The 19,009-nt window shown below is 68.2% G+C and overlaps 2 protein-coding genes across 3 annotated transcripts; one reads left to right on the top strand and one right to left on the bottom strand.

Annotated features, from left to right (window-relative positions):
• Positions 1-1,148: 1,148 nt before the first annotated feature.
• ENG (endoglin) lies at positions 1,149-13,362 on the top strand. The gene is made up of 15 exons (XM_075170375.1): positions 1,149-1,351; positions 6,035-6,192; positions 8,414-8,548; positions 9,140-9,302; positions 9,500-9,656; positions 9,855-9,987; positions 10,222-10,396; positions 10,486-10,628; positions 10,758-10,895; positions 11,176-11,220; positions 11,339-11,449; positions 11,544-11,789; positions 12,002-12,065; positions 12,154-12,255; positions 12,721-13,362. Exons 1-15 carry the CDS (start codon positions 1,294-1,296, stop codon positions 12,837-12,839), a joined length of 1,947 nt encoding a protein of 648 aa, XP_075026476.1. The 5' UTR covers positions 1,149-1,293; the 3' UTR covers positions 12,840-13,362.
• FPGS (folylpolyglutamate synthase) lies at positions 13,232-18,449 on the bottom strand. 2 transcript variants are annotated; one of them, XM_075170376.1, is made up of 15 exons: positions 18,316-18,449; positions 16,972-17,100; positions 16,808-16,861; positions 16,638-16,702; positions 16,457-16,571; positions 16,258-16,335; positions 15,915-15,976; positions 15,712-15,814; positions 15,554-15,631; positions 15,334-15,481; positions 15,156-15,254; positions 14,807-14,957; positions 14,632-14,707; positions 14,244-14,310; positions 13,232-14,148 (listed from the first exon to the last, which is right to left on the bottom strand). In XM_075170376.1, exons 1-15 carry the CDS (start codon positions 18,418-18,420, stop codon positions 13,718-13,720), a joined length of 1,761 nt encoding a protein of 586 aa, XP_075026477.1. In that variant the 5' UTR covers positions 18,421-18,449; the 3' UTR covers positions 13,232-13,717. The 2 variants fall into 2 exon arrangements, with proteins under 2 accessions (XP_075026477.1, XP_075026478.1); XM_075170377.1 differs by lacking the exon at positions 18,316-18,449 and adding an exon at positions 17,216-17,311.
• Between the last annotated feature and the right edge of the window lie 560 nt (positions 18,450-19,009).

Raw genomic sequence — 19,009 nt, 5'->3', positions numbered from 1 at the left:
CGTCCCCATCCCCGGGCGAGCATCCGTCCCCGCGGTCCCCAGGAGATGGCAGTGCTCTGTCATGGGAGATGTTTGCTGCTCACCCCACGGTGAGGGACATCTCCGGGGACATCCTGGCTGGCAGGGACAGGGCTCACTGGCTTCCCTGGCAGGTCCTCATGCCATCCCCCTGCCCGTGGCCATGGCTCAGGATGAAGACCACCCCCGGGGACCTGCACCCACCTCCCGCACAGGGATCCCAGCTCCCAGCCCCACCGTTAGCTGGGTGAGGGCTCTCACCTCGGGCAGCAGCCACTGGCACGTGCAGGGTGCAGGAGTGGTCCCCTGGGTGGCCCCAGCCACCCCATGACTCCCACCTCAGCGGTGCTTTGCTGTGATCCCCTCGCCCAGGCAGGGCTGTCCTGGGGACCTCCCAACCCCAAACCCACCCGTCAGGCAAGGGATGTCCAGGCAGTCCCTGGCTGTGGCCTGGCCAAGGGTACAGGCAAGGCAGGCAGCTGGGCCGGGGGGGCCCTCCATTGGCCCCTGGCCCCAGCGTGGGTATCCAGGGCCATGGGGCAGCCACGGGCATGCGACATGGTGACCTTGCCGGGGTGCTGGTTGGGGGCAATGTCGGCTGAGTGTCGGGGTGCCATGGGGCTGTCCTGTCCCCACTGCCTGGGGCAGCCCCTGTCCCCACTGCCTGGGGCAGCCTCTGTCCCCACTGCCTGGGGCAGCCTCTATCCCCATCACCTGGGGCAGCCCCTGTCCCCACTGCCTGGGGCAGCCCCTGTCCCCATCACCCGGGGCTGCCCCTGTCCCCATTGCTGTGGGATAGCCCCTCCTTGCTGTGCGGGTCGGGCTGTGCTGCAGGAGGGGATTTGGGGGGGGCACACCCCACCTGGGCACTTCCAAACCCCTGTGTCCCACCCCTCTGCTCACCAGTGCCAGCCCAAGAGGGTCCCTGGGGACACCCACCCCGGGAGGACACCCACCCTGGATGCCTGTGCCCCCCCCACCCCCGGTGCTCGGGGCTCTTCCAGCGCACCCCTCCAGAGGTGATGCCCCGCACCGCGCTGTGGGGAAACTGAGGCACGACAACTCCCGGGGGGGTCCCCCTTCCCCCCCCCCCCGTTGCGGGCGGCTGCCGCCGCCGCCCCCCCGCCGCCGGCACGGCCCCAGCGCCGCCAGCGGCATTTCCTCCCGGCGCGGGGCCGCGCCGCCCGCGGACCCTCCTCCGAAGGGAGTCGGTTTCCTGCCGCCGCCGCCGTCCGGCACTCGGCGCTGGCTCCCGGGGAGCGGCCGCAGGCGGACATGGGCCCCCGCGCTGCCCCGCTCCTGCCGCTGCTGCTGGCTCTGCTCGGCCGCCCGGGTGAGTGGGGCTGGGGGGGGTGCACTGAGGGGGGGACCCCCGGGATGGGACCTCCGGGACGGCACCGCTTGCGGGACCCGCCGGTGACTCCGTCCCGGAGCGGCCCGGGCTGGGAGTGGAGGGGGGTCTGGCTTCCCGGGGGGTAGCGGGTCCACGGCCGAAGGGGCCCCGGCAGTGGTGGCACGGGCGGTGTCACCCCCGGGACCCCCCCCGGGAGAGAAGGGGTTGGGGGAGAGCCCCGGGGGTGGGGGGGGGACAAACCCCCCAGCCCTGGGGGGGCATGTACAGCGCAGCCCTGCCGCTCCCCGGGACCCCCGAAACCCAGGCTGCGTCACCGGGGCGCGGGAGGCATCGAAGGCGCCGCTGTCACGCCCTGACCGAGGCAACGGCACCCCAGGGGGTCTGGGGCGGCTTCCGGGGCCTCCCGGCACCGTGGCGTGTGTGGGGTCGACTGGGAGCTGGAGGCGAGGAATAGGAAAAACCCCATAAAGCCCCGCGTGGGCCGTGGGGACGGAGCTGGGGGCTTGTCCGCGTCCGGAGCAGTCGGGCAGGGAAGCACTAAAGCCACCCCGAGGTCCCTGCGAAGCCACAGGGGGAATTTCAAGGGGGGACATGCCCAGAGACACCCGTGACGGATGGAGGGTAGGGAGCTGGGGGACACGGGGATGCGACCCGCCGGCAGAGGGAAAGGGAACTGGGAAGGCAGCAGTGGCCCGGGGAGGCCGGGGTTGGTGGCACTGCATGTCGCTGCTGGCTCAGTCCCTCCCGGCCACCGCGGGGGCCAGTGCTGCTGGGGGGTCCCTGCTGCCAGGCTTGGCGCCCGCTCCCTGCCGGCTGTCACCCCCTGGTCGCTGCCCGCTAGCTGTGCCAGGCGGTCCCTGTCCGGTGAGGCTGTGCCATATGAGCCATGTCCCCCGTAGCTGTGCCATACAGTCCCCATCCTATATAACTGTGCCATAAGGTCCTTGTCTCCCATAGCTGTGCCATACAGTCCTTGCCCTATGGCTGTGCCATGTGGTCCCCATCCTACGTAGATGTACAGTAAGTTCTGTGTCCTCTGTAGCTGTGCAGTACAGTCCCCATCCTATGGCTGTGCCATCAGGTCCGTGTCCTCCGTAGCTGTGCCGTATAGTCCCCATCCTATGGCTGTGCCATAAGGTCCGTGCCCTCCATAGCTGTGCCATATAGTCCATGTCCTGTAGCTGTGCCATCAGGTCCATGCCCTCTGTAGCTGTGCCATACAGTCCCCATCCTATGGCTGTGCCATGCGGTCCCCATCCGACGTCGATGTGCAATAAGGTCTGTGACCGATGTGGCTATGCCATACAGTCCCCATCCAATAGCTGTGCCATATGGTCTGCATCCTATGTAGTTGTGCCACAGAGGCCCTGTCCTCCCTATCTGTGATGTATAGTCCCTATTTCACGTAGCTGTGCCATCTGGTCCCTCTCCTACACAGCTGTGCAATGTCATCTCTGTCCTACGTAGCTGTGCCATACAGTCCATGTCCTTTGTATTTGTCCCATACAGTCTCCATCCTATATGGGTGTGCTATATGGGCTGAATCCTATATAGCTATGCCATATGGTCCCCATCCTGAGTAGCTGTGCCATATGGTCCCAGTCCTATTTAGCTGTGCTACGTGGTCCCCATCCTACGTAGCTGTGCTATACAGTCCCCATCCTACTTAGCTGTGCCATACTGTCCCCGTCCTATGTAGCTCTGTAATGCAGTCCTTGTCCTAACTGCGCTATAAGGTGCCTAGCCTATGTAGCTGTGCCATATGGTCTCTGTCCTACGTAACTGCAATGAAGTCCCTGTCCTACGTAACTGAGCCATACAGTCCCTGTCATATATGACTGTGCCTGTATGGTCCCTGTCCTGTGTAGCTCTTCCATATAGACCATGTCCTATTCATCTATGCCATACCGCCTCCAACCTACGCAGCTGTGCTATATGGTCCCCATCCTGAGGAGCTGTGCTATACAGTCCCCATCCTGCGTAGCTGTGCCATATGGTCCCCAGCTTAGAAGCTGTGCTATATGGTCCCTGTCCTGCCTAGCTGTGCTATACGGTCCCCCTCCTGCGTAGCTGTGCTATACAGTCCCCATCCTGCATAGTTGTGCCATATTGTCCCCAACCTGAGGAGCTGTGCTATATGGTCCCTGTTCTGCCTAGCTGTGCTATACGGTCCCCCTCCTGCGTAGCTGTGCCATATGGTCCCCGTCCTGCCTAGCTGTGCTATATGGTGCCATGTCCTGTCCGGCTGCTGTCTCTCCTCTGCAGGGACCCGCGGGACTGGGGGTGCCCATGGTGAGCGCAGTGCCAGGGGGGTGGGGGTGCCCATGGTGGGCGCAGTGCCGGGGGGGTGGGGGTGCCCATGGTGAGCGCAGTGCCGGGGGGGTGGGGGTGCCCATGGTGGGCGCAGTGCCGGGGGGGTGGGGGTGCCCATGGTGGGCACAGTGCCGGGGGGGTGGGGGTGCCCATGGTGGGCGCAGTGCCGGGGGGCTCACAGGCATGGACAGGCTTCCAGGGGCAGGGGGCTTTGTGCTCCCCTGGCAGGGACTGATGCTGCTCCCCGCAGGGTGACCATGGTGCTGGGTTGTCCCTTTCCGTCCCTGGGCAGAGGCTGCTCGGCGCCCGGCTGACTTACAGGGGGGCAGGAATTGCGTGTCAGCCCCAAAGGCAGGTCCCATCTGCCCCGTTATCTGAGCCCCGATGCCACCTCCGCATGCTCCAACAGCCAGCAGTGGCTCGGGGGAGTGACAACCCCCCCCTCAAGTTTGCAGCGCGGGGTCCATCCCCATTCCTGACCCAGGCTGAGACCAGCCAGCTCATTACACAAGTGCTGAGGCGGCACAGCCGGATGCCGGGATGCCGGAGTGGCGCTGCCCGTCCCACCGGGCATCCTGCGCCGCCGGAGCCACCCCGGCCCCGCACCCCCAGCCCAGCACCCCTGGGCGTTGCTCTCCACGCGGAGCCTTTGATCCGCTCCCAAAAAAACAGACATCGCCCCCGGGCCCCTGACCCGCCGGGGAGCCGCGACAGCACCTTCCCTGCTCCCTGGTCTCGGCCACGCCGGAGTGAAGGAGAGGGCGGTCGGCTGGAAAAACATAAAGTGGATTTTCTTTCTTTCTTCCTTTTTAATTTTTTTTCCCTTTCCCGGAGTACAAAAATAACAGTGCCCTTATCTGATCGCCCCGGGCGGCCCAGCTGAGCCCCCTTATCTGATCCTGACATAATGCTGGAGCCCGCTGCCTTCCCCAGGGACTGATGGTGCCCGGCTGGCACCGCTGCCCCGCATCCCCTCCGCCGGCATCCCTGCCCCGCGCTGCGGGTGAGCCTGGCCGCGGCTCCCTGGTCCTGCCCAACCTCCCCATGGGATGCTGCCGGAGGTGTGATGAGCTGCCCGTCCTCTGCCCGGCGAGGCCGCGCGGCTGTGCCCGGTGCCATCGGGGCAGGAGCGGAGGGGAAGAGGGACACAGCCTGCGGCGCCCAGATAAGCGGCTGTTTATCTTCCTCCCGATGCTGCCGGCCGCGCGGCCGCCGCGCCGAGGGGAGGAAGCGCTGGACAATAGGTGGGCCCGTGGCAGCGTCACTGGGGGGGTCTGCACCGTGACCCCACTTCTGTGGCCGCGCCACCACGACGGCGAGACGCGGGCCGGGGATGCCGTGATGGGCACGACACGGCATGGGTGGCACTTCGCCGGCTGCCGCATCCCGAAGCCTTGATGCCCGGAGCATCATGCCCTCTGGCCCCGCTCCCCACAGGGGTGGCTGGGTGGCCCTGGCACAGGGTCCGGTCACCTCCCAGCACGATGGCTGCAGCCACCAGAGAAGGGAAAGGATGGGCCAGGAAGGGACGGAGCTCGGTGGCCACCTCCAAAGCAAACACAGCACCCCAGGCACTGTGTACCATGGGGAACCCCCAGCCGTGGCTGTGGGGCTCCATCCTGCCCAGCCCCTTGCAAGGGGGCACCCATGGGTGCAAGCAGGTTCCCAGGACACCTCCGGGCACAGGGGCCAGCTCGAGGACAGCCCAGCCGCAGCAGGGCTGCCTGGGGCAGAGGAAATAACCGAGGCAAACGAGGATTTACAGGATCAGGCCTTCAAACGGCTGTTTGCACTCAGGATTTCCCTTGGCAGCCGCTCGCCGGCCCCGCTCGCCCCTGCGCTGCGCGGGGGGTTCGGGATGGGGCGAAGCTCGCACCTCGGCGCCTGCGGAGGATGAGCTTTATGGCCATTTCCATACCTGAGCTTCCCGCTTTCCTGCGGCACGGGGGATGCGGCGGGGGGGGGCTTCCGCCACTGCCCGAGCATTCGGGGCAGCCGGGCGTGAGTTTTGGCACACGGCAGTGCCGAGCGGGGACAGCGGATTTTTCCAGCCCGGATCTGAGGGTCATTAACGTGATTGCGTCGGGGGCCGGCGGCGGCAGACGAGCCCCGAACAAACACGTAGCAGATGGTCCCGCGGGCGCTGTGCCGGCGGTGCGGCTGTGGTGACGCCGTGCCGAGGGCGCGGGGGCAGCGCCGGGGCTGGCGTTACAATGCAGTCCCCTCCCGCATCATGTCCCCCTCCGTGTTGTGTCACAATGCAGTCCCCTCCCGCATCATGTCCCCCTCCGTGTTGTGTCACCCCACATCCGCGCGGCGGGGACTGACGGTCTCTCGTTTTCCGCCCAGACCCCGGGAGAGCCGAGGGTTGCGACCTGCAGCCAGTGACGGCGGAGCCGCCCATCACCCTGTCCTACGCCACCAGCACGGTGCCGCGGGGCTGCGTCAGCAGCAGCTCCATGGGCACCGACCATGAAGTCCATGTCCTCAGCGTCGAGTGGTCCAAGGTGAGCGAGCGGGGTTCGGCACTGTCACCCCGGCACTGTCACCCCGGCACTGTCACCCCGGCACTGTCACCCCGGCACTATCCCTGCTGGGCAGGATGTCCCGGCTGTCGAAACCATTTCCTCTAACTAAGGCACAGCGAGAGGACCCGGATTAACCTCTTCCATGGCGCCTTCGCCGAGCTTCCCCTCCCAGCCCAGCCGCGGGTGTCTCTGGCCCCAACGGGGATTTGAAGTCTTTAGAGGCAACTTCTCTAACAGCCCGCGCTGCCGGGGCCGTCCCTGCGCTGGACGTCCCAGGACCCTTGTTTCCCTGGGGAGGTGGCCTCATCCCAGCTCGGGAGCGGGGCAGAGCCCCGGGCACCCGATGGGGACCAGGCCAGGGAGGGGTGGAGGGAAAGATGGATGGAAGGGGGGATGGAGGGAGGCACATCACTTGAAGAAGGTCAAGCAAGTGGAAACCTGGCTGCCAGTGTTGGCATGGCCTTCCGAGAGGCGATAACCACATTGTGGGTGCCCCGGGCATCTTTTGGGCGAGGACGGGCGCAGAGCAGCCGCAGGGCTGGGGCTGCGCCCCTGGCTGGTGCTGGTACTGGTTGGCACTGTTGGGTGGGTTTGCACCAGCACATGGGTTTGCCCGGCTGCTCTGCAGCGTGGCCCAGCTCCCCTCGCGCTGGCTGGGCCCCGGCAAACCCAGCACCCGATTTTGGCCCAGCCCTGGGCCGCCCAGTGCCACGCTCCCCCCCGCCCCCTCCCAGCTCTCCCAGTTCTGCTTTTCAGGGGGTGGTGGAAGCCACGCCGGGAGCTGCTGGGGAAGGTGGGTTTTGCAAGGGCCCCTCTGCCCCAGCCCAGCGTGACCTGGCCTGGCATCCCGGTGCGTGGATAAGTGTCGGGGGTGCCCCGGGGTTGTCACCAGCGGCAGCAGGGGACACGCACTGATGTCACGGCTGCGGCACCGAGACCTGCGGCGCGCAAGGGGAGCCAGGCAGGGACGCGACTCCACTTATAGAAGAATTACTGGAAGCCGTTTTCTATAAGCAGATCCCCATGATGCAAAAAAAAAAAAAAAAAAAAAAAAAAAAAAGAAAAAGAAAAAAAATAACCTGAAAGGCGGCGGCGGGGCAGCAGCAAGGCTCCCGCCGCTCGCGCAGCCGAACAATGGAGCGCCGCAAAACACGCGGCAGGAAAAACAGCCGCCGGCTCCTCCCCGACGCCCAGGGCCACCCAGGGTCCCCGGCCACCCACGCTCGCCACGGGGCCACGGCCAGGCCGGGATGCCCGCAGCCCCCGTCCCGCCGGCCGTGTGCCCGGCACTGGCGGCTGCCTCCACCCCCTGGTCCCCGTCTGGTTTCCCCTGCCCGCCGCCTGGCTCAGCACTTTGCAAGCGGTGATTCAGGCGGCGGTTGCCAAACTTAGCGCCTGGCATTTCGGCTTCCCCATCCGGAGTTCCGGCTGGAGGCCGCTGGACAGTGCTGGCCACAGGGACCAGTGCCTGCCACCACTTGCCCCCAGCATCCCTGTGCACCAGTACGGCCAGTCCTGAGGCTGGAGCGGCTGCACAGTGCTGGGATGGGGCTGGGAAGCCCGCGGGGGGATGTCCCAGTGCCCAGGGCAGGGATGCTCCGGTTGTCAGTGGGAGACACCCTGGTACCTACAGTGGGGATGCTCCAGTCCCCGGTGCGGGGACATCCCAGTCCTCAGTGTGAGGATGCTCTGGTTGCTGGTGTAGGGATGCCCCAGTCCCCAGTGTGGGGACATCCCAGTCTCTGGTGTGGGGACACCCCAGTCCGCAGTGGGGTGACACCTTGGTGCCCAGTGCAGAGATTACCCAGTCCCTGATGCAAGGATGCCCTGGTCCCCAAGAGGGGGTGCCTTGACCCCAGTATGGGGGGGGTGCCCTGGACCCCAGTGTGGGTCTGCCACTGTCCCCGAGGTGGGGATGCCCACCTTTGCTCCCTGGTCCTTTGCTCGGGGGAGCCAAGCGGTGTTTGCCCCCCTGGTGTGGGGACACATCCACATGGCATCTCTGCACCCCCCACCCTGCCCCCCTAAACCCAGCCATGGCTGCCTCCTGCATGGCTCACGCTCGGGGCCAGCCCGAGAGCTCTCCCTGCTGCCTCCGGCTCCGGGGGCAGGTGTAGTGGCTGGGGGACAGCCAGGGAGGTGACAGCAATTGGGGCTCGGTGGCCGCGGTGGTGACCCTCTCCCCTTCCCGCCCCCCCAGGCCTCTGCCCTCCCGCTGAAGGTGTCCATCACGCCGCGAGCCGGTGGCTGCACCCGGTCAGCGGTGCTGGTCCTCCTGTGCGCCCGCTGCTCAGCCATCGTCACCTCCCCGTGCCCGGACCTGCTCATCCGCACCGTGAGTGCCGCAGCCTCGCGCCAGGAGCAATCCCGGGGGACAGCAGGGCTGGGGCCATCCCCGGAGATGTTTTGGGAGGGGGTCCCTGGAAGATACCGGTCCCCCCATCCCCAGAGACGATGCTCGTGGTGCCCCGGGGAGGAGGGGATGCGCCTGGCCGCTGCCGGCGGCGCTGAGCACGGGGCTGGCCGGGCAGGGAATGACGCACAGGGCTGGAAAAAGCTCCCGTTTCCTCCGGCCGGCAGGAGGAAGGTCAGGGATGGGGTTTGGCTCCAGCGAGCTGAGCCGGGGCCGGGCGCTTTGTTAGCAAAATAAACCTCCTGCTTTGTTTGTGGCTAATAATAAAGTGGGTCGAGCTTTCTGTGTGCCGCCGGCCGCCCACGCCGCTCCCAGCCCGTGGCCCCAAAAACCCCCGTTCATCTGGGGTGACCCCAAGCCACGATGGAGCCAGGGCTCCAGGGACGCCCACCTGGCTTAGCTTTACACCCGCATCCTCCGTGCCAGGGGAAAAGCTTTCCCCACACCAGCCCACGCCGGGGAGGGATGCCCCTTGCCCCCCTACCCCAGCTCAGGCTGCCGCTTGCCCCACAGGATGCCCGCCTCAGCCCGGCGACCACCGCAACACTGGGCCCTGAGCCACCCACAGCCACTGGCGAGGGGCAGCTGCTGGCCTGGGCTCGGGACACCTATGGGGGCATCACATCCTACAGCGAGCTGCGGGACCCCCGCTGGGTCCAACTCCACCTGGGAGAAGGTGTGTGGGGCCGGGGGCTGGCGTTGGGGGGCCGGGGTGGGCAGCGATGCTCTTCCTGCTCCCCAAGGGTGACAACCCATCGGGGCGAAACACGGTCCCAGGGGAGACGCTATGGGGACCGATGCCCCTGGCCCCGAGCATCCCCCCACTCGCCGAGCTCAGTTTAGCTTTGGTGACCCCCACCCCCACCTCTGCAGATGCCGGCAGCCCCCCCGACTGCGTCCCCCAGGAGCGCTTCGACGCCATGCTGCACCTCGAGACTGAGGTCTTCTTCCACGGGGTGAAGGGCTGCTCGCACGGGGACACCCAGAGCACCAGGGCCGCCCACATCATCCGCCTGCAGCCTGAGCCCAGGTACCGCGCGGTACCGGCAGTGGGACCCCCGGGGGTGGGACGGGCGGTGGGACAGGTGGTGGAACATGCTTGGAGATGCTTGGGAAGGGGTTGGGGTGTCTCATAGGCAGAGCACCCCCATCCCAAGGTGGGTACGGGACCTGCCGATGTGGGATGCTGATGCTGGGCGGGGGGGGGGGGAATCTCATGGTTTTGCAGCTTCCCCATCATGGAGGTGAACCTGTCCCTGAGCTGTCCCGAGAGAGCCGACAGCAACCAGATCCTCATCCTGCAGAGCCGGGCCAACCTCACCTGGTCCCTCTCCGTCAACAACTGCCACATCCAGTTCCTGGTAGGGCTGAGCGGGACGTATGTCCCCCCCCACCATCCCCACCAAGGGGGCTGCCATATGCCCAAGAGATGCCAGTGGCACGGGAGGGTGGCAGGAGGGCACCTGGGGACATTGGGCATGGGGAGGTTCAAGCCCTCCTAACGGGGACGAACCCAGAAGCCGTCCCTGCCTTGAGCATCCCCAGCTGTCCCCGTCCCTGCTCAGCCCCCCCGTGGTGCCCCTCCACCCCCGTAGGTCTCCGGGAACTACAAGATCGCGCCCATCTCCTCGCTGCTGTTCCCTGGGGAGCGCCTGCCTGACACGGAGCGGGGCCTTGTCGCCAAAGCCTTCGAGAAGAACTACAGCGTCATCGCCTCCTACTCCGCCATCCCCGCCAGCACCCGCATCAGCCTGGAGATCCAGGAGCAGGGTGAGGCCCCACCCGAGGGCTGGATGGGATGGGGCGCGGGGGGGTCCCATCGCCCCTGCTCAGCCCTCCCACATCTTCCCGTCCCGCAGAGGCGGTCAGGAGGGCGCCTGTGACACCCACCCCCCCGGCCCCCACCACCGACTTGCTGCCTCACGTGCTGCTGCTCATGCTCCAGCCCTGGAAGTGCACGGATGAAACCATGGAGATCGTCATTGCCAGGTCCCACCTGGAGGTGAGAGGAGCTGGGAGGGGGGTCCCAATATTCACCAGCATCGCCCAGGGAGGGGTCGCATCCTGCTCAGGGTGGGTGGCACAGGGCTGTCCCCAGCCAGTGGGTGACCGCCGGGTGCTTTTCTCCCAGCCCATCAAGGACGTGGTGAACATCACCCTGCGGGACATCAGCTGCCAGGCAGAGAAAAACGCCACTCACTTCATGCTGAAAACCCCCCTCAGCCACTGCGGCACCTCGCTGGAGGGCAGGGGCCACGCCAACAACGAGGTGAGGGGGGGCCAGCCGGGGTGCTGCCCCCAGCCCCATTGATGCCCCATGGGGGCTTCAGTGATGCCTGGTGGGGCTTCTCCACTGGGATCTCCTTGCTTTTGCGTGGCTGGAAACACCCCGCTCAGCCCAGGGCTGAGCCCTGCCGCTGCGCCCGGGTGCTGGCGGAGATGGGGTGGGGTGTGGGTGGGACCCCTCGTCCCATCCCATCCCAGTGGGGACAATAGACCCAGGCAGTGGGGACCACTTGGCTGACCCAACCTTTCCCACCTTCTCGCAGCTCATCCTCAACCTGGCCAAGGGCACAGCGCTCCGGAGCGTGCGGGTAAGAGCCGGGTTTCCCAGCGGGCCCGGGGGTGGGACCGTAGGAGAAGGGTGCCGGTGCCACTGCCGGCTGGGTGCTGGGTGCCAGGGGGTGGCCTCAGCGCCGTCTCCGCTTGCAGGTGGCCTTCCAGTGCAAGATCCCGCGGGAGCTCTTCCTGCGCCTCTTCCCCACCGCTGCCTTCGAGGCGCCGCAGACGGAGCTGGAGGTCAACAAGGAGGCCTTCGTGCAGGTACCACCGCCGGCTCGGTGCTCGGGCTGGGGGGGGGTCCAGCCATCCCCAGGCTGGCGACCCTGAGAGTGTGTCCTCCCCGCTCCCACGGCAGGCGTCCATGCGGTGGGAGGACCACCCAGCCGACCTGCAGCTGAAGGAGTGCTGGCTGGCAGCGCCAGGGCGGGAGCCGGTGCTGCTGCTGCAGGGCGGGGAGGCGCGCGGCTCGGGGGTGGCCGTGCTGGAGGGTCCCCCCAGCAGCCACGGGAGGAAGGTCTGGCGCTTCCGCTTCACCTACGCCGTCCCCGAGGGTGGGCGCGTCCCCTTCTCCGCCACCCTCAAGTGCAAAGCCGGCTTGCAGGTCAGTGTGAGTAAACCCCCCCACCCCGTGATGCCACATGGTGGTCCCCACCATCGGCAGTGGCAGCCTGGCGGGTTTGTCCCACACCGCCGGGTGGCAGAGCCTGGCTGGGAGCAGCGTCCCCAGTCCCCAAAAAGCCTGGGGGCTCCCAGCCCTGTCCCCCTGCCGGGGTGCAGGTCTCCCCTCTCTCACCCCAACCTCCACCTCCGCAGAACAACACCATCTTTGAGAAGGTCCTGGAGGTGACGGTGAAGGACAGCTGGCGGCCACCCAACAGTGAGTTTGGGGCAGAGGAAGGGGCCGGGGTGGGGAGGGGACCTCCCCCCGCCAGCGTGGCGGTGCTGATGGCCTCATCCTCCCACAGACCGCGGGCTGGGGCTGGCCGCCGTCCTGGGCATCACCTTCGGCGCCTTCCTCATCGGGGCTCTCCTCACCGCCGGGCTCTGGTACATCTACTCGCACACCCGTGAGTATCTACTGCCCCTGGGGACCCCCACGGTGGGATGGGGGGGGCCACACGCATGTCCCTTGCTGGGTTGCCCATGTCCCCCCCCGCCCAAAGCCTCCTGGCCGAGGTCCCCAGGTGAGCCAGGGACCAGGCTGCTGTGTTGCTGTCATCCACACGGCCCTCCTGGCCACGCCACAGGGGAATAACCCGCTCGAGGTGGCCACAGCTCCCCAGGGTTCCCCCTACTGCCCTGGAGTCCCCCCTGCCACCTGCCCTCCCTCCTGCTCCTGGTGCCACCGAGGTCCCCCATGCCCATCTCCATCCCGGGGGCTCAGGGGCCAGCTAGGGAGCGATCCGGGACAGTTCGTGCATGGGGGCTTGGAAGGTCCCGTGGGGACGAGCCACGGCCACCGCTGGCCACCCTGAGTCTGGTTTCCCCTTGGTGTTTCTCCCCCCGGCCCCGCGGTGGGCGGTGTGAGCCAGGTCCCATCTCCAAACTGCAGCCGGTTTCCAGCACGGCGCCGGCCTCGGAGAGCAGCAGCACCAACCACAGCATCGGCAGCACCCAGAGCACCCCCTGCTCCACCAGCAGCATGGCCTGACCCCCCCGGGTCCCCCTGAGGCTGCCCAGCCCCTGGCCGCCGGACTTGGGGACCCAGCCCAGCCCTATTAAGCTGGTTTTTTGCCCCAAATCTCAGGCCAAGCCCGGAGAGGGCCTCCGTTACTCATTCAGTGAATGCTTTGGCCCCCTGAGGCTAGTCCGGGGCGGGGGGGTACGCTGCAACCCCCTCGGGGTCCCCCACTGCTGGGCGCACTGGGGAGGCGGAGAGAGCAGCTATTGCCAAAGCCCCCCACAAGGCTCCCCATCAAATGGGGAGGGGGCAAAAGTGGGTGCCCCCAGGACGTGCCCCAGCACTTGGGGTGACCCCTGCACCCCTCCCGCGTCCCCCCAGGAAGACAGCGGGCACCACTGGGAGCAGCAAGAGGTTTATTGGGGGGGGTGGGGGTGCGGGGCTGCTGCCCCCCCGCGGGGTGATGGGCAGAAACCACACACCCCCCCCCCCCAGCTCCCCATCCAAGTTACAAACTCTTATTAATAATAATAAAAATCTCCCCTATGTTAAATTAGTCGTGTCCTGATGCCGAGCCTCACCGCGGCTTGAGGCTCTTACCTACAGCCCCCCACAAAACCACCCACTCCCCCCCGGGCGCCGGGACCCCAGCACAGCCTGGGGCAACCCCCTCAGAGCCCGGGGGCCCCCCCAGTCGGTCTCACCAAGGTGGGCTGGGGGCCGGGGCATCCTCCCCACAGCCAGTGTCCCCGGGGGGGGCACAGGCAAAAGGCACTGGGGTGAAAAGGGCTGAGCTGGGATGGGGTTGGGGGTCCCGCGTTCCCCCCCTGGCCACCTCCAAGCATCATCGGGGGCAGAACCATCGCTTCAAGTAAAAAGAGGGGCAAAGCCCCGTGTCCCCTGCCTCATTATTGGGAGAGCGAGGGGTCGAGCAGCCGGAGGACCCCCCCCACCAAGTGCAGGCTGCCGGTGACCAGGACGCGGATGGCGGCCGCCTCCCGCAGCAGCACGGCCCCGCTGCTGGCGGTGGGGTGGGGGTGAGCCCCCGTGGCGGCGGGCGCTGCCAGCTGGGGGTCCCGGCCCTGTGCTATCCACCGCAGCGCCTGGGCCAGGCAGGGGAAGACGAGGGCTGGGGAATTGAGGGGTCGTGGAGCTGGGGGGACCAGGAGCAGAGTCCCTCGGGCAGGGGCTGGCTGCAGCAGCCCCCCCCCGACCCGCAGGGGGGCTGGGAGCCAGGGGTCCTGCCCTCCCTTCTCATCCAGCAGCTGGGTCCATGTCCGCTGGTTCTCCAGGCAGCGGGTCAGGGCATTCTCCAGCGTCACGTTGAAGTTTTGCTGGTCTGGGAGGGATGGGGATGGGGGTCAGGGATTAGGGGGGGCCGGGGAGGGGTCAGGGATGGGGGGGCCGGGGGGACCCCGGCTCCCCAGCACTCACCCGCGTTGCTGGCCACCGACACCTCCGTGAAGTTGGGGCAGAAGACAGCGTAGTCGAAGTGGCAGGGCTGTGGGGAGAAGGGGGGTCAGGACCCACCCATGGGATTTCCACTGGGACCAGTCCCACAGCAGCGGGGTTATGGTGGTTTGGTCCAGGGAAGGGGTGATCTGAGTCCCCCTCCTGTAGCCGGGGCCGCCAGACCCTTGGTGGGAGGCACCAAAGTGGGATACAACGAGGGACAGCAGGGTGGACAGACAGACAGACAGACAGCACAGGGCATCAGCTCCACCTCGCGGCACCCCACACCCACAGCAAAGCAGGTCCCAGCCCAGGCAGAGAACCCAGGCATGCAGTGACCCCCCCCCCGCACCCTCCCCAAAAACCTCACCAGCAGCAGCTTGAGCAGCGCCGCCGTGTCCCGGTCCCCCGTGGCGTTGAAGAGCAGCACGCGCACCTCGGAGCCGCTGCGGGGAGAAAGGGCAGGTGGCCCGTGCCCCATGGGGACCCCCAGCACCACCACCGTGCCTCCACCGTCTGTGTCCCCCCTCATGTCCCCTCCTTACTCGTGGGGCTTGTCCTGGTTGAGGGCGGCCTGGCGGAACCAGCGGACGCAGGCCTGGATGCTGCTGGTGGTGTGGGCCCCGTCCAGGTACCACGTCACGGGGCCGTGGGGCAGCACCTGGGTCCGGCCCAGCCACTCCGTGTCCCGCAGGCCTGGTGGGGGGCACAGGGCATAGCTGGGACCCCCACACCCCCCTCCAGCATCAGGACCCCCGTGGGGATCAAATGCAGGGCGGGCAGCCAGGCTGTGCCCTCCAGCACAGGCGGCGCTGGCTGGGGGCCCAGCACGGCCCCCCACCGCCAAGTCCTACGATATGGCAGTGGGGGGGTCCCGGCGCGGCCATACTGCACCTTGGATCATGGCATCGGTGGGTCGAAAGGTGGGCGCCAGCGGCACCGGCCTCCCCGCCAGCTTGGCGCCTGGTGGCACCTCCTTCAGCTCCCCGAGACCTGAGGGGACGGATGCTCTGCTGAGACCCCGGGGGCCACAGCGGGGTCCGACCCCCCCATCCCCGTCCCCCAGCCTTACCCTGGCAGCCGCGGCGCTGCAGCCAGGTCCGTGCCAGCTGCAAGGCCAGGGCGGCGTTGGAGCGCTGGTGGTCGCCTGCCAGCCCCAGCTTCAGCGCCCAGCGGCCCCCCTCAAAGGCGTCCAGTTCCGGGCAGAGGTAAAGGGGACACTGCGAGGAGAAGAGGCTGAGCCCCCCACCATGGGGTACCCCCCCATCCACCCCCACCACCACCCAACTCACATCCCGCTCCTGGGCTCGGTCCCTCAGCACCTCCAGCGGCCGCTCCGGCTGCACCACGGTGAACGCCGGCACGCCAGGCTGCGAAGGACAGGGGTGCTCAGGGCCACAGGGGAGCACACCCCGAAACTGTGAGAGGGGGGAGGATTGGGTCTCCCTACCTTAAAAATGCCTCCCTTCTGCCAAGCGATCTTCTCCATGGTGTCCCCCAGGATGCTGGTGTGGTCAATGCCCAGGGAGGAGACTCCACACACCACTGGCGCCCTGGGGACGCAGCGTGGCAGTGTCCCTGCTGTCCCCCCTGCCATGGGGACACCAGGTCCTGGCAGCCCAGGGGGACAGGCTTGGCCCTGCCAGCTCCTACCTGATGATGTTAGTGCAGTCGTAGGCGCCACCAATGCCAACCTCCACCACCGCCAGGTCCACCTGGGGACACGGGGACACTGGAGCCATCACAGGACCACCAGCAGCATGTGTCCCCTTGGATTCGGGGATGCGGGTCGGGCCAGGTCCCTGCCACCGCCCCTCCAAACCCGTGCCTGAACACGCGCCCCACTCATGGGGGGACCATCCACCTGGCACAGCATCCCCTGGTTACAGCCATGACAGCCTGAGCGATGCAAGTTCTGCCTCAAGTCGGGGCTGGATCCCGTGTGTGTCCCCCTCCCCGAGGTCCCCATCACAAGCTGGAGGCCACCACCACCTACCTTCTCCTGCAGGAAGACATGGAAGGCCATGATGGTGAGGAAGCGGAAGTACGCCGGCATGCTGGCATGCACCGGGTCCTGCTGGGCAGAGCGGGTGTAAGGGGATGGCACGGGGCATCCCTTACTGGCGCTGGGGCACACGGCCCCGGGTGGAGTCCCTGAGGGAGGGAGCACCCTCCACGAGCCCTGCCGCCCCCACCTTGGTCTCCTCCAGGCGGTTGTAGACGAGCCAGAAGTACTTGCTGAAGAGCTCCTTGCTGATGGGCTGCCCGTTGATGCGGATCCGCTCGCGCACCTGCACCAGGTGAGGGGAGCTGAGGGGGCACGGTCAGGCACGGCACCACGGGCCCCCGCAAACCCTCCCAACCCCCCCTGCTCACCTGTAAAACCCTGTCTTCAGCCCGTAGCTGCGGAGGATGCACTCGGTGAAGGCGCACGCCGAGCCCTGGGGAGACGGCAGCGTTAAACCCCCCGCTGCCGGGGCAAACGGAGACGCCGGCGGCGCCCCCTCACCCCCCCAAGCCCCTCTGGCACCACCCGCCCGCCTCACCTTGCCCTTCGTCCCCGTGACGTGGATGATGTTCAGTCGATCCAGGTCCTCGACCTGCCGGAGGTCAACCACCCCATGAGACCCCCCGCAGCAGACAGCGCCAAGCGCGGCGGCACCACTGCCGGGATGGGGAGTGGTGCAAGGGACAGGGACCCCCCCCTCACCTTCAGCCCGCTCCTCTCCAAAAAGCCCTGCATGGCTTCCAGCTGGGCCTGGGGGTCGCCACGCTCCCGCTTCACCTGCTCCAGGTAGCTGGCGTTGGTCTGCAGGGTGTTGAGGGTCCGGATGGCGTCCTGGAAAGACCCCTGGGAGTGGTCAGGATGGCACCCATCACCGCGGTCTCGGGGCTGCGCCCACCTCCACAGCCCCAGGGCGAGCCTGCCCCGAGCCCGCCGCACCCCAACCCACCCCATCGGGCTCGGTCCCCTCAGCAATGCCCGCGACCACCCACGCCGGCAGCATCTCCTCCGCCATAGCCCCGTGGGGACGTGCCGGCAGCGCCAGAGCCTGTCGCAGGGACGCCGCGGGGACGGGCTACTTATCAGTGGGGGGACCCCGCCCCTCCCCGGTGCCCCTTGGCCTCACGGGGCGGGGGGGGCACGGGGCAGCCCAGCACCCAGCATCCACCCCTGCCCCAGCGGAACAAGGCCGCCTGTGGGTGCGAGCGGGCGGTGCTCCAGTGCCAGCATGCCCGCCCCGCTGGTGTTTAATTAAGAGGCGCAAATGAAGCAATAGAGCTGCACCTGCACGGCGCACGTGGGACAACCCGGCTGCACAGCCACGGCTGCTGCCAGGGATCAGCGGTGCCACTGAGCCCTCCGAACCCGCGCCGGGGGGACGCAGGCCTGGCCCTGGCACCGCTGTGCGGGGACACCCTGCCCGAGCAGCCGGACCCCGTCCCAGCAGACAGCGGCGCGGGCACCGGTGGCGCTTCCAGCTCCGGTGAGCGCGGGGCAGGGACAGGACAGCTCCCTTCTCCCAGGGGGGCTCCGCACCGTCCCTCAGCTCGGGGACCGCCATCGTCCCCAGGACTCCAGGCAGCCGCGCGGGACCGGGACGGCCCAGCCTCCGCCGTGGCTGTCGGACCGGCTCCCGCTGCAGGCCTGGGTCACCCCGGAGGTTTGCGGCGTGATGGTCGGGCACCGGCTGTGCCCAGCGGAAAGAACGGCGAGATGGTGGGCAGCGGCCGCCGCGGCCCAGGGCTGCCGGGAGAGGGGGAGCCCCGCAGGCGCGGGGCGGGGGGCTCGGCCGCCCCGCACGGTACCGGAGCCACCTCGCTGTCCTGGCCCTGTGACCCCTCCGCCCACCCCGGACCCCGCAGGCCTGCGGCTTGGCCCCGGTCCCGCCGGCTGCCGCTGCCCCTCAGCGCCCGGCTCGGTGGGATGCCCCGGGCCCCAGCGCGCAGCCCGGCTGGGTGCAGCCTCCCGGTGCCCCGCCGCACGGTCCAGGCCCCCGCCGCAGCGCTCGGTGCAAGGTCCCGCTCCCCGCGGCGCCGCCCCCGCCGGTACCTGGTAGTCCATGGCGGGGGCGCGCGCCGGCCGCGTGCTGAACCGGCGCCCAGCGGCGAGAGCCCGAAGCGCCCCGCGCAGCGCGCGCAGCCCCCGCGCCACCATCCTGCCGCGCCGCGCGCCTGCCGCCGGGAGCCCGCGCCGCCGCCTGAGGCGGGACCGCCCCGACCCGCCCCTCGACCCGCCGCCATCTTTGAAGCGGGCAGTGCGCCGCCACGTCGGAGGGGGGCGCCATCTTTGCGAGGGGCAGCGGGGCAGGAGGGCGGCCGGGCGGGGACCCCTCCTCCTCCCGCCGAGCCACCTCCGGGCCAGGCGCAGGGGGAGCCCCCGGCCGCCCCCCTCGGGCGAGGTGGAGCGGTTGGGCGCAGCACCAAGCCCACCCCGCGTTGAGGTTCCTCAGCACGCTAGCCCAGTGGAGCCAGGGCCCTGGCCCCCACCTGCCTCACCCTGGCCGCACACAGCCCAACACACGGGCCTGAGGGGCTGCTCTGGGGCACAGGGGCCCCCCAGGCCTCTCCAGCCCCCAGCCAGGCAGCATCACCCTCACCCAGTGCCAGCAGAGCAGCCGGGCTGTCCCCACCAGCCTCCTCTGCTCATGCTACCTGTGCCGCTGCGTTAATGCACTGCAGCGCTAATTGCACCGAGCCTCCCTCCCTCCCGTTAACAGCACCGGGACAGACAGAGCTGCGGACCC

This window comes from Calonectris borealis, chromosome 21 (genome assembly GCF_964195595.1).
Source record: "Calonectris borealis chromosome 21, bCalBor7.hap1.2, whole genome shotgun sequence".
Taxonomy (NCBI): Eukaryota; Metazoa; Chordata; class Aves; order Procellariiformes; family Procellariidae; genus Calonectris; species Calonectris borealis.
This window is presented reverse-complemented; position numbering and strand designations above follow the sequence as displayed.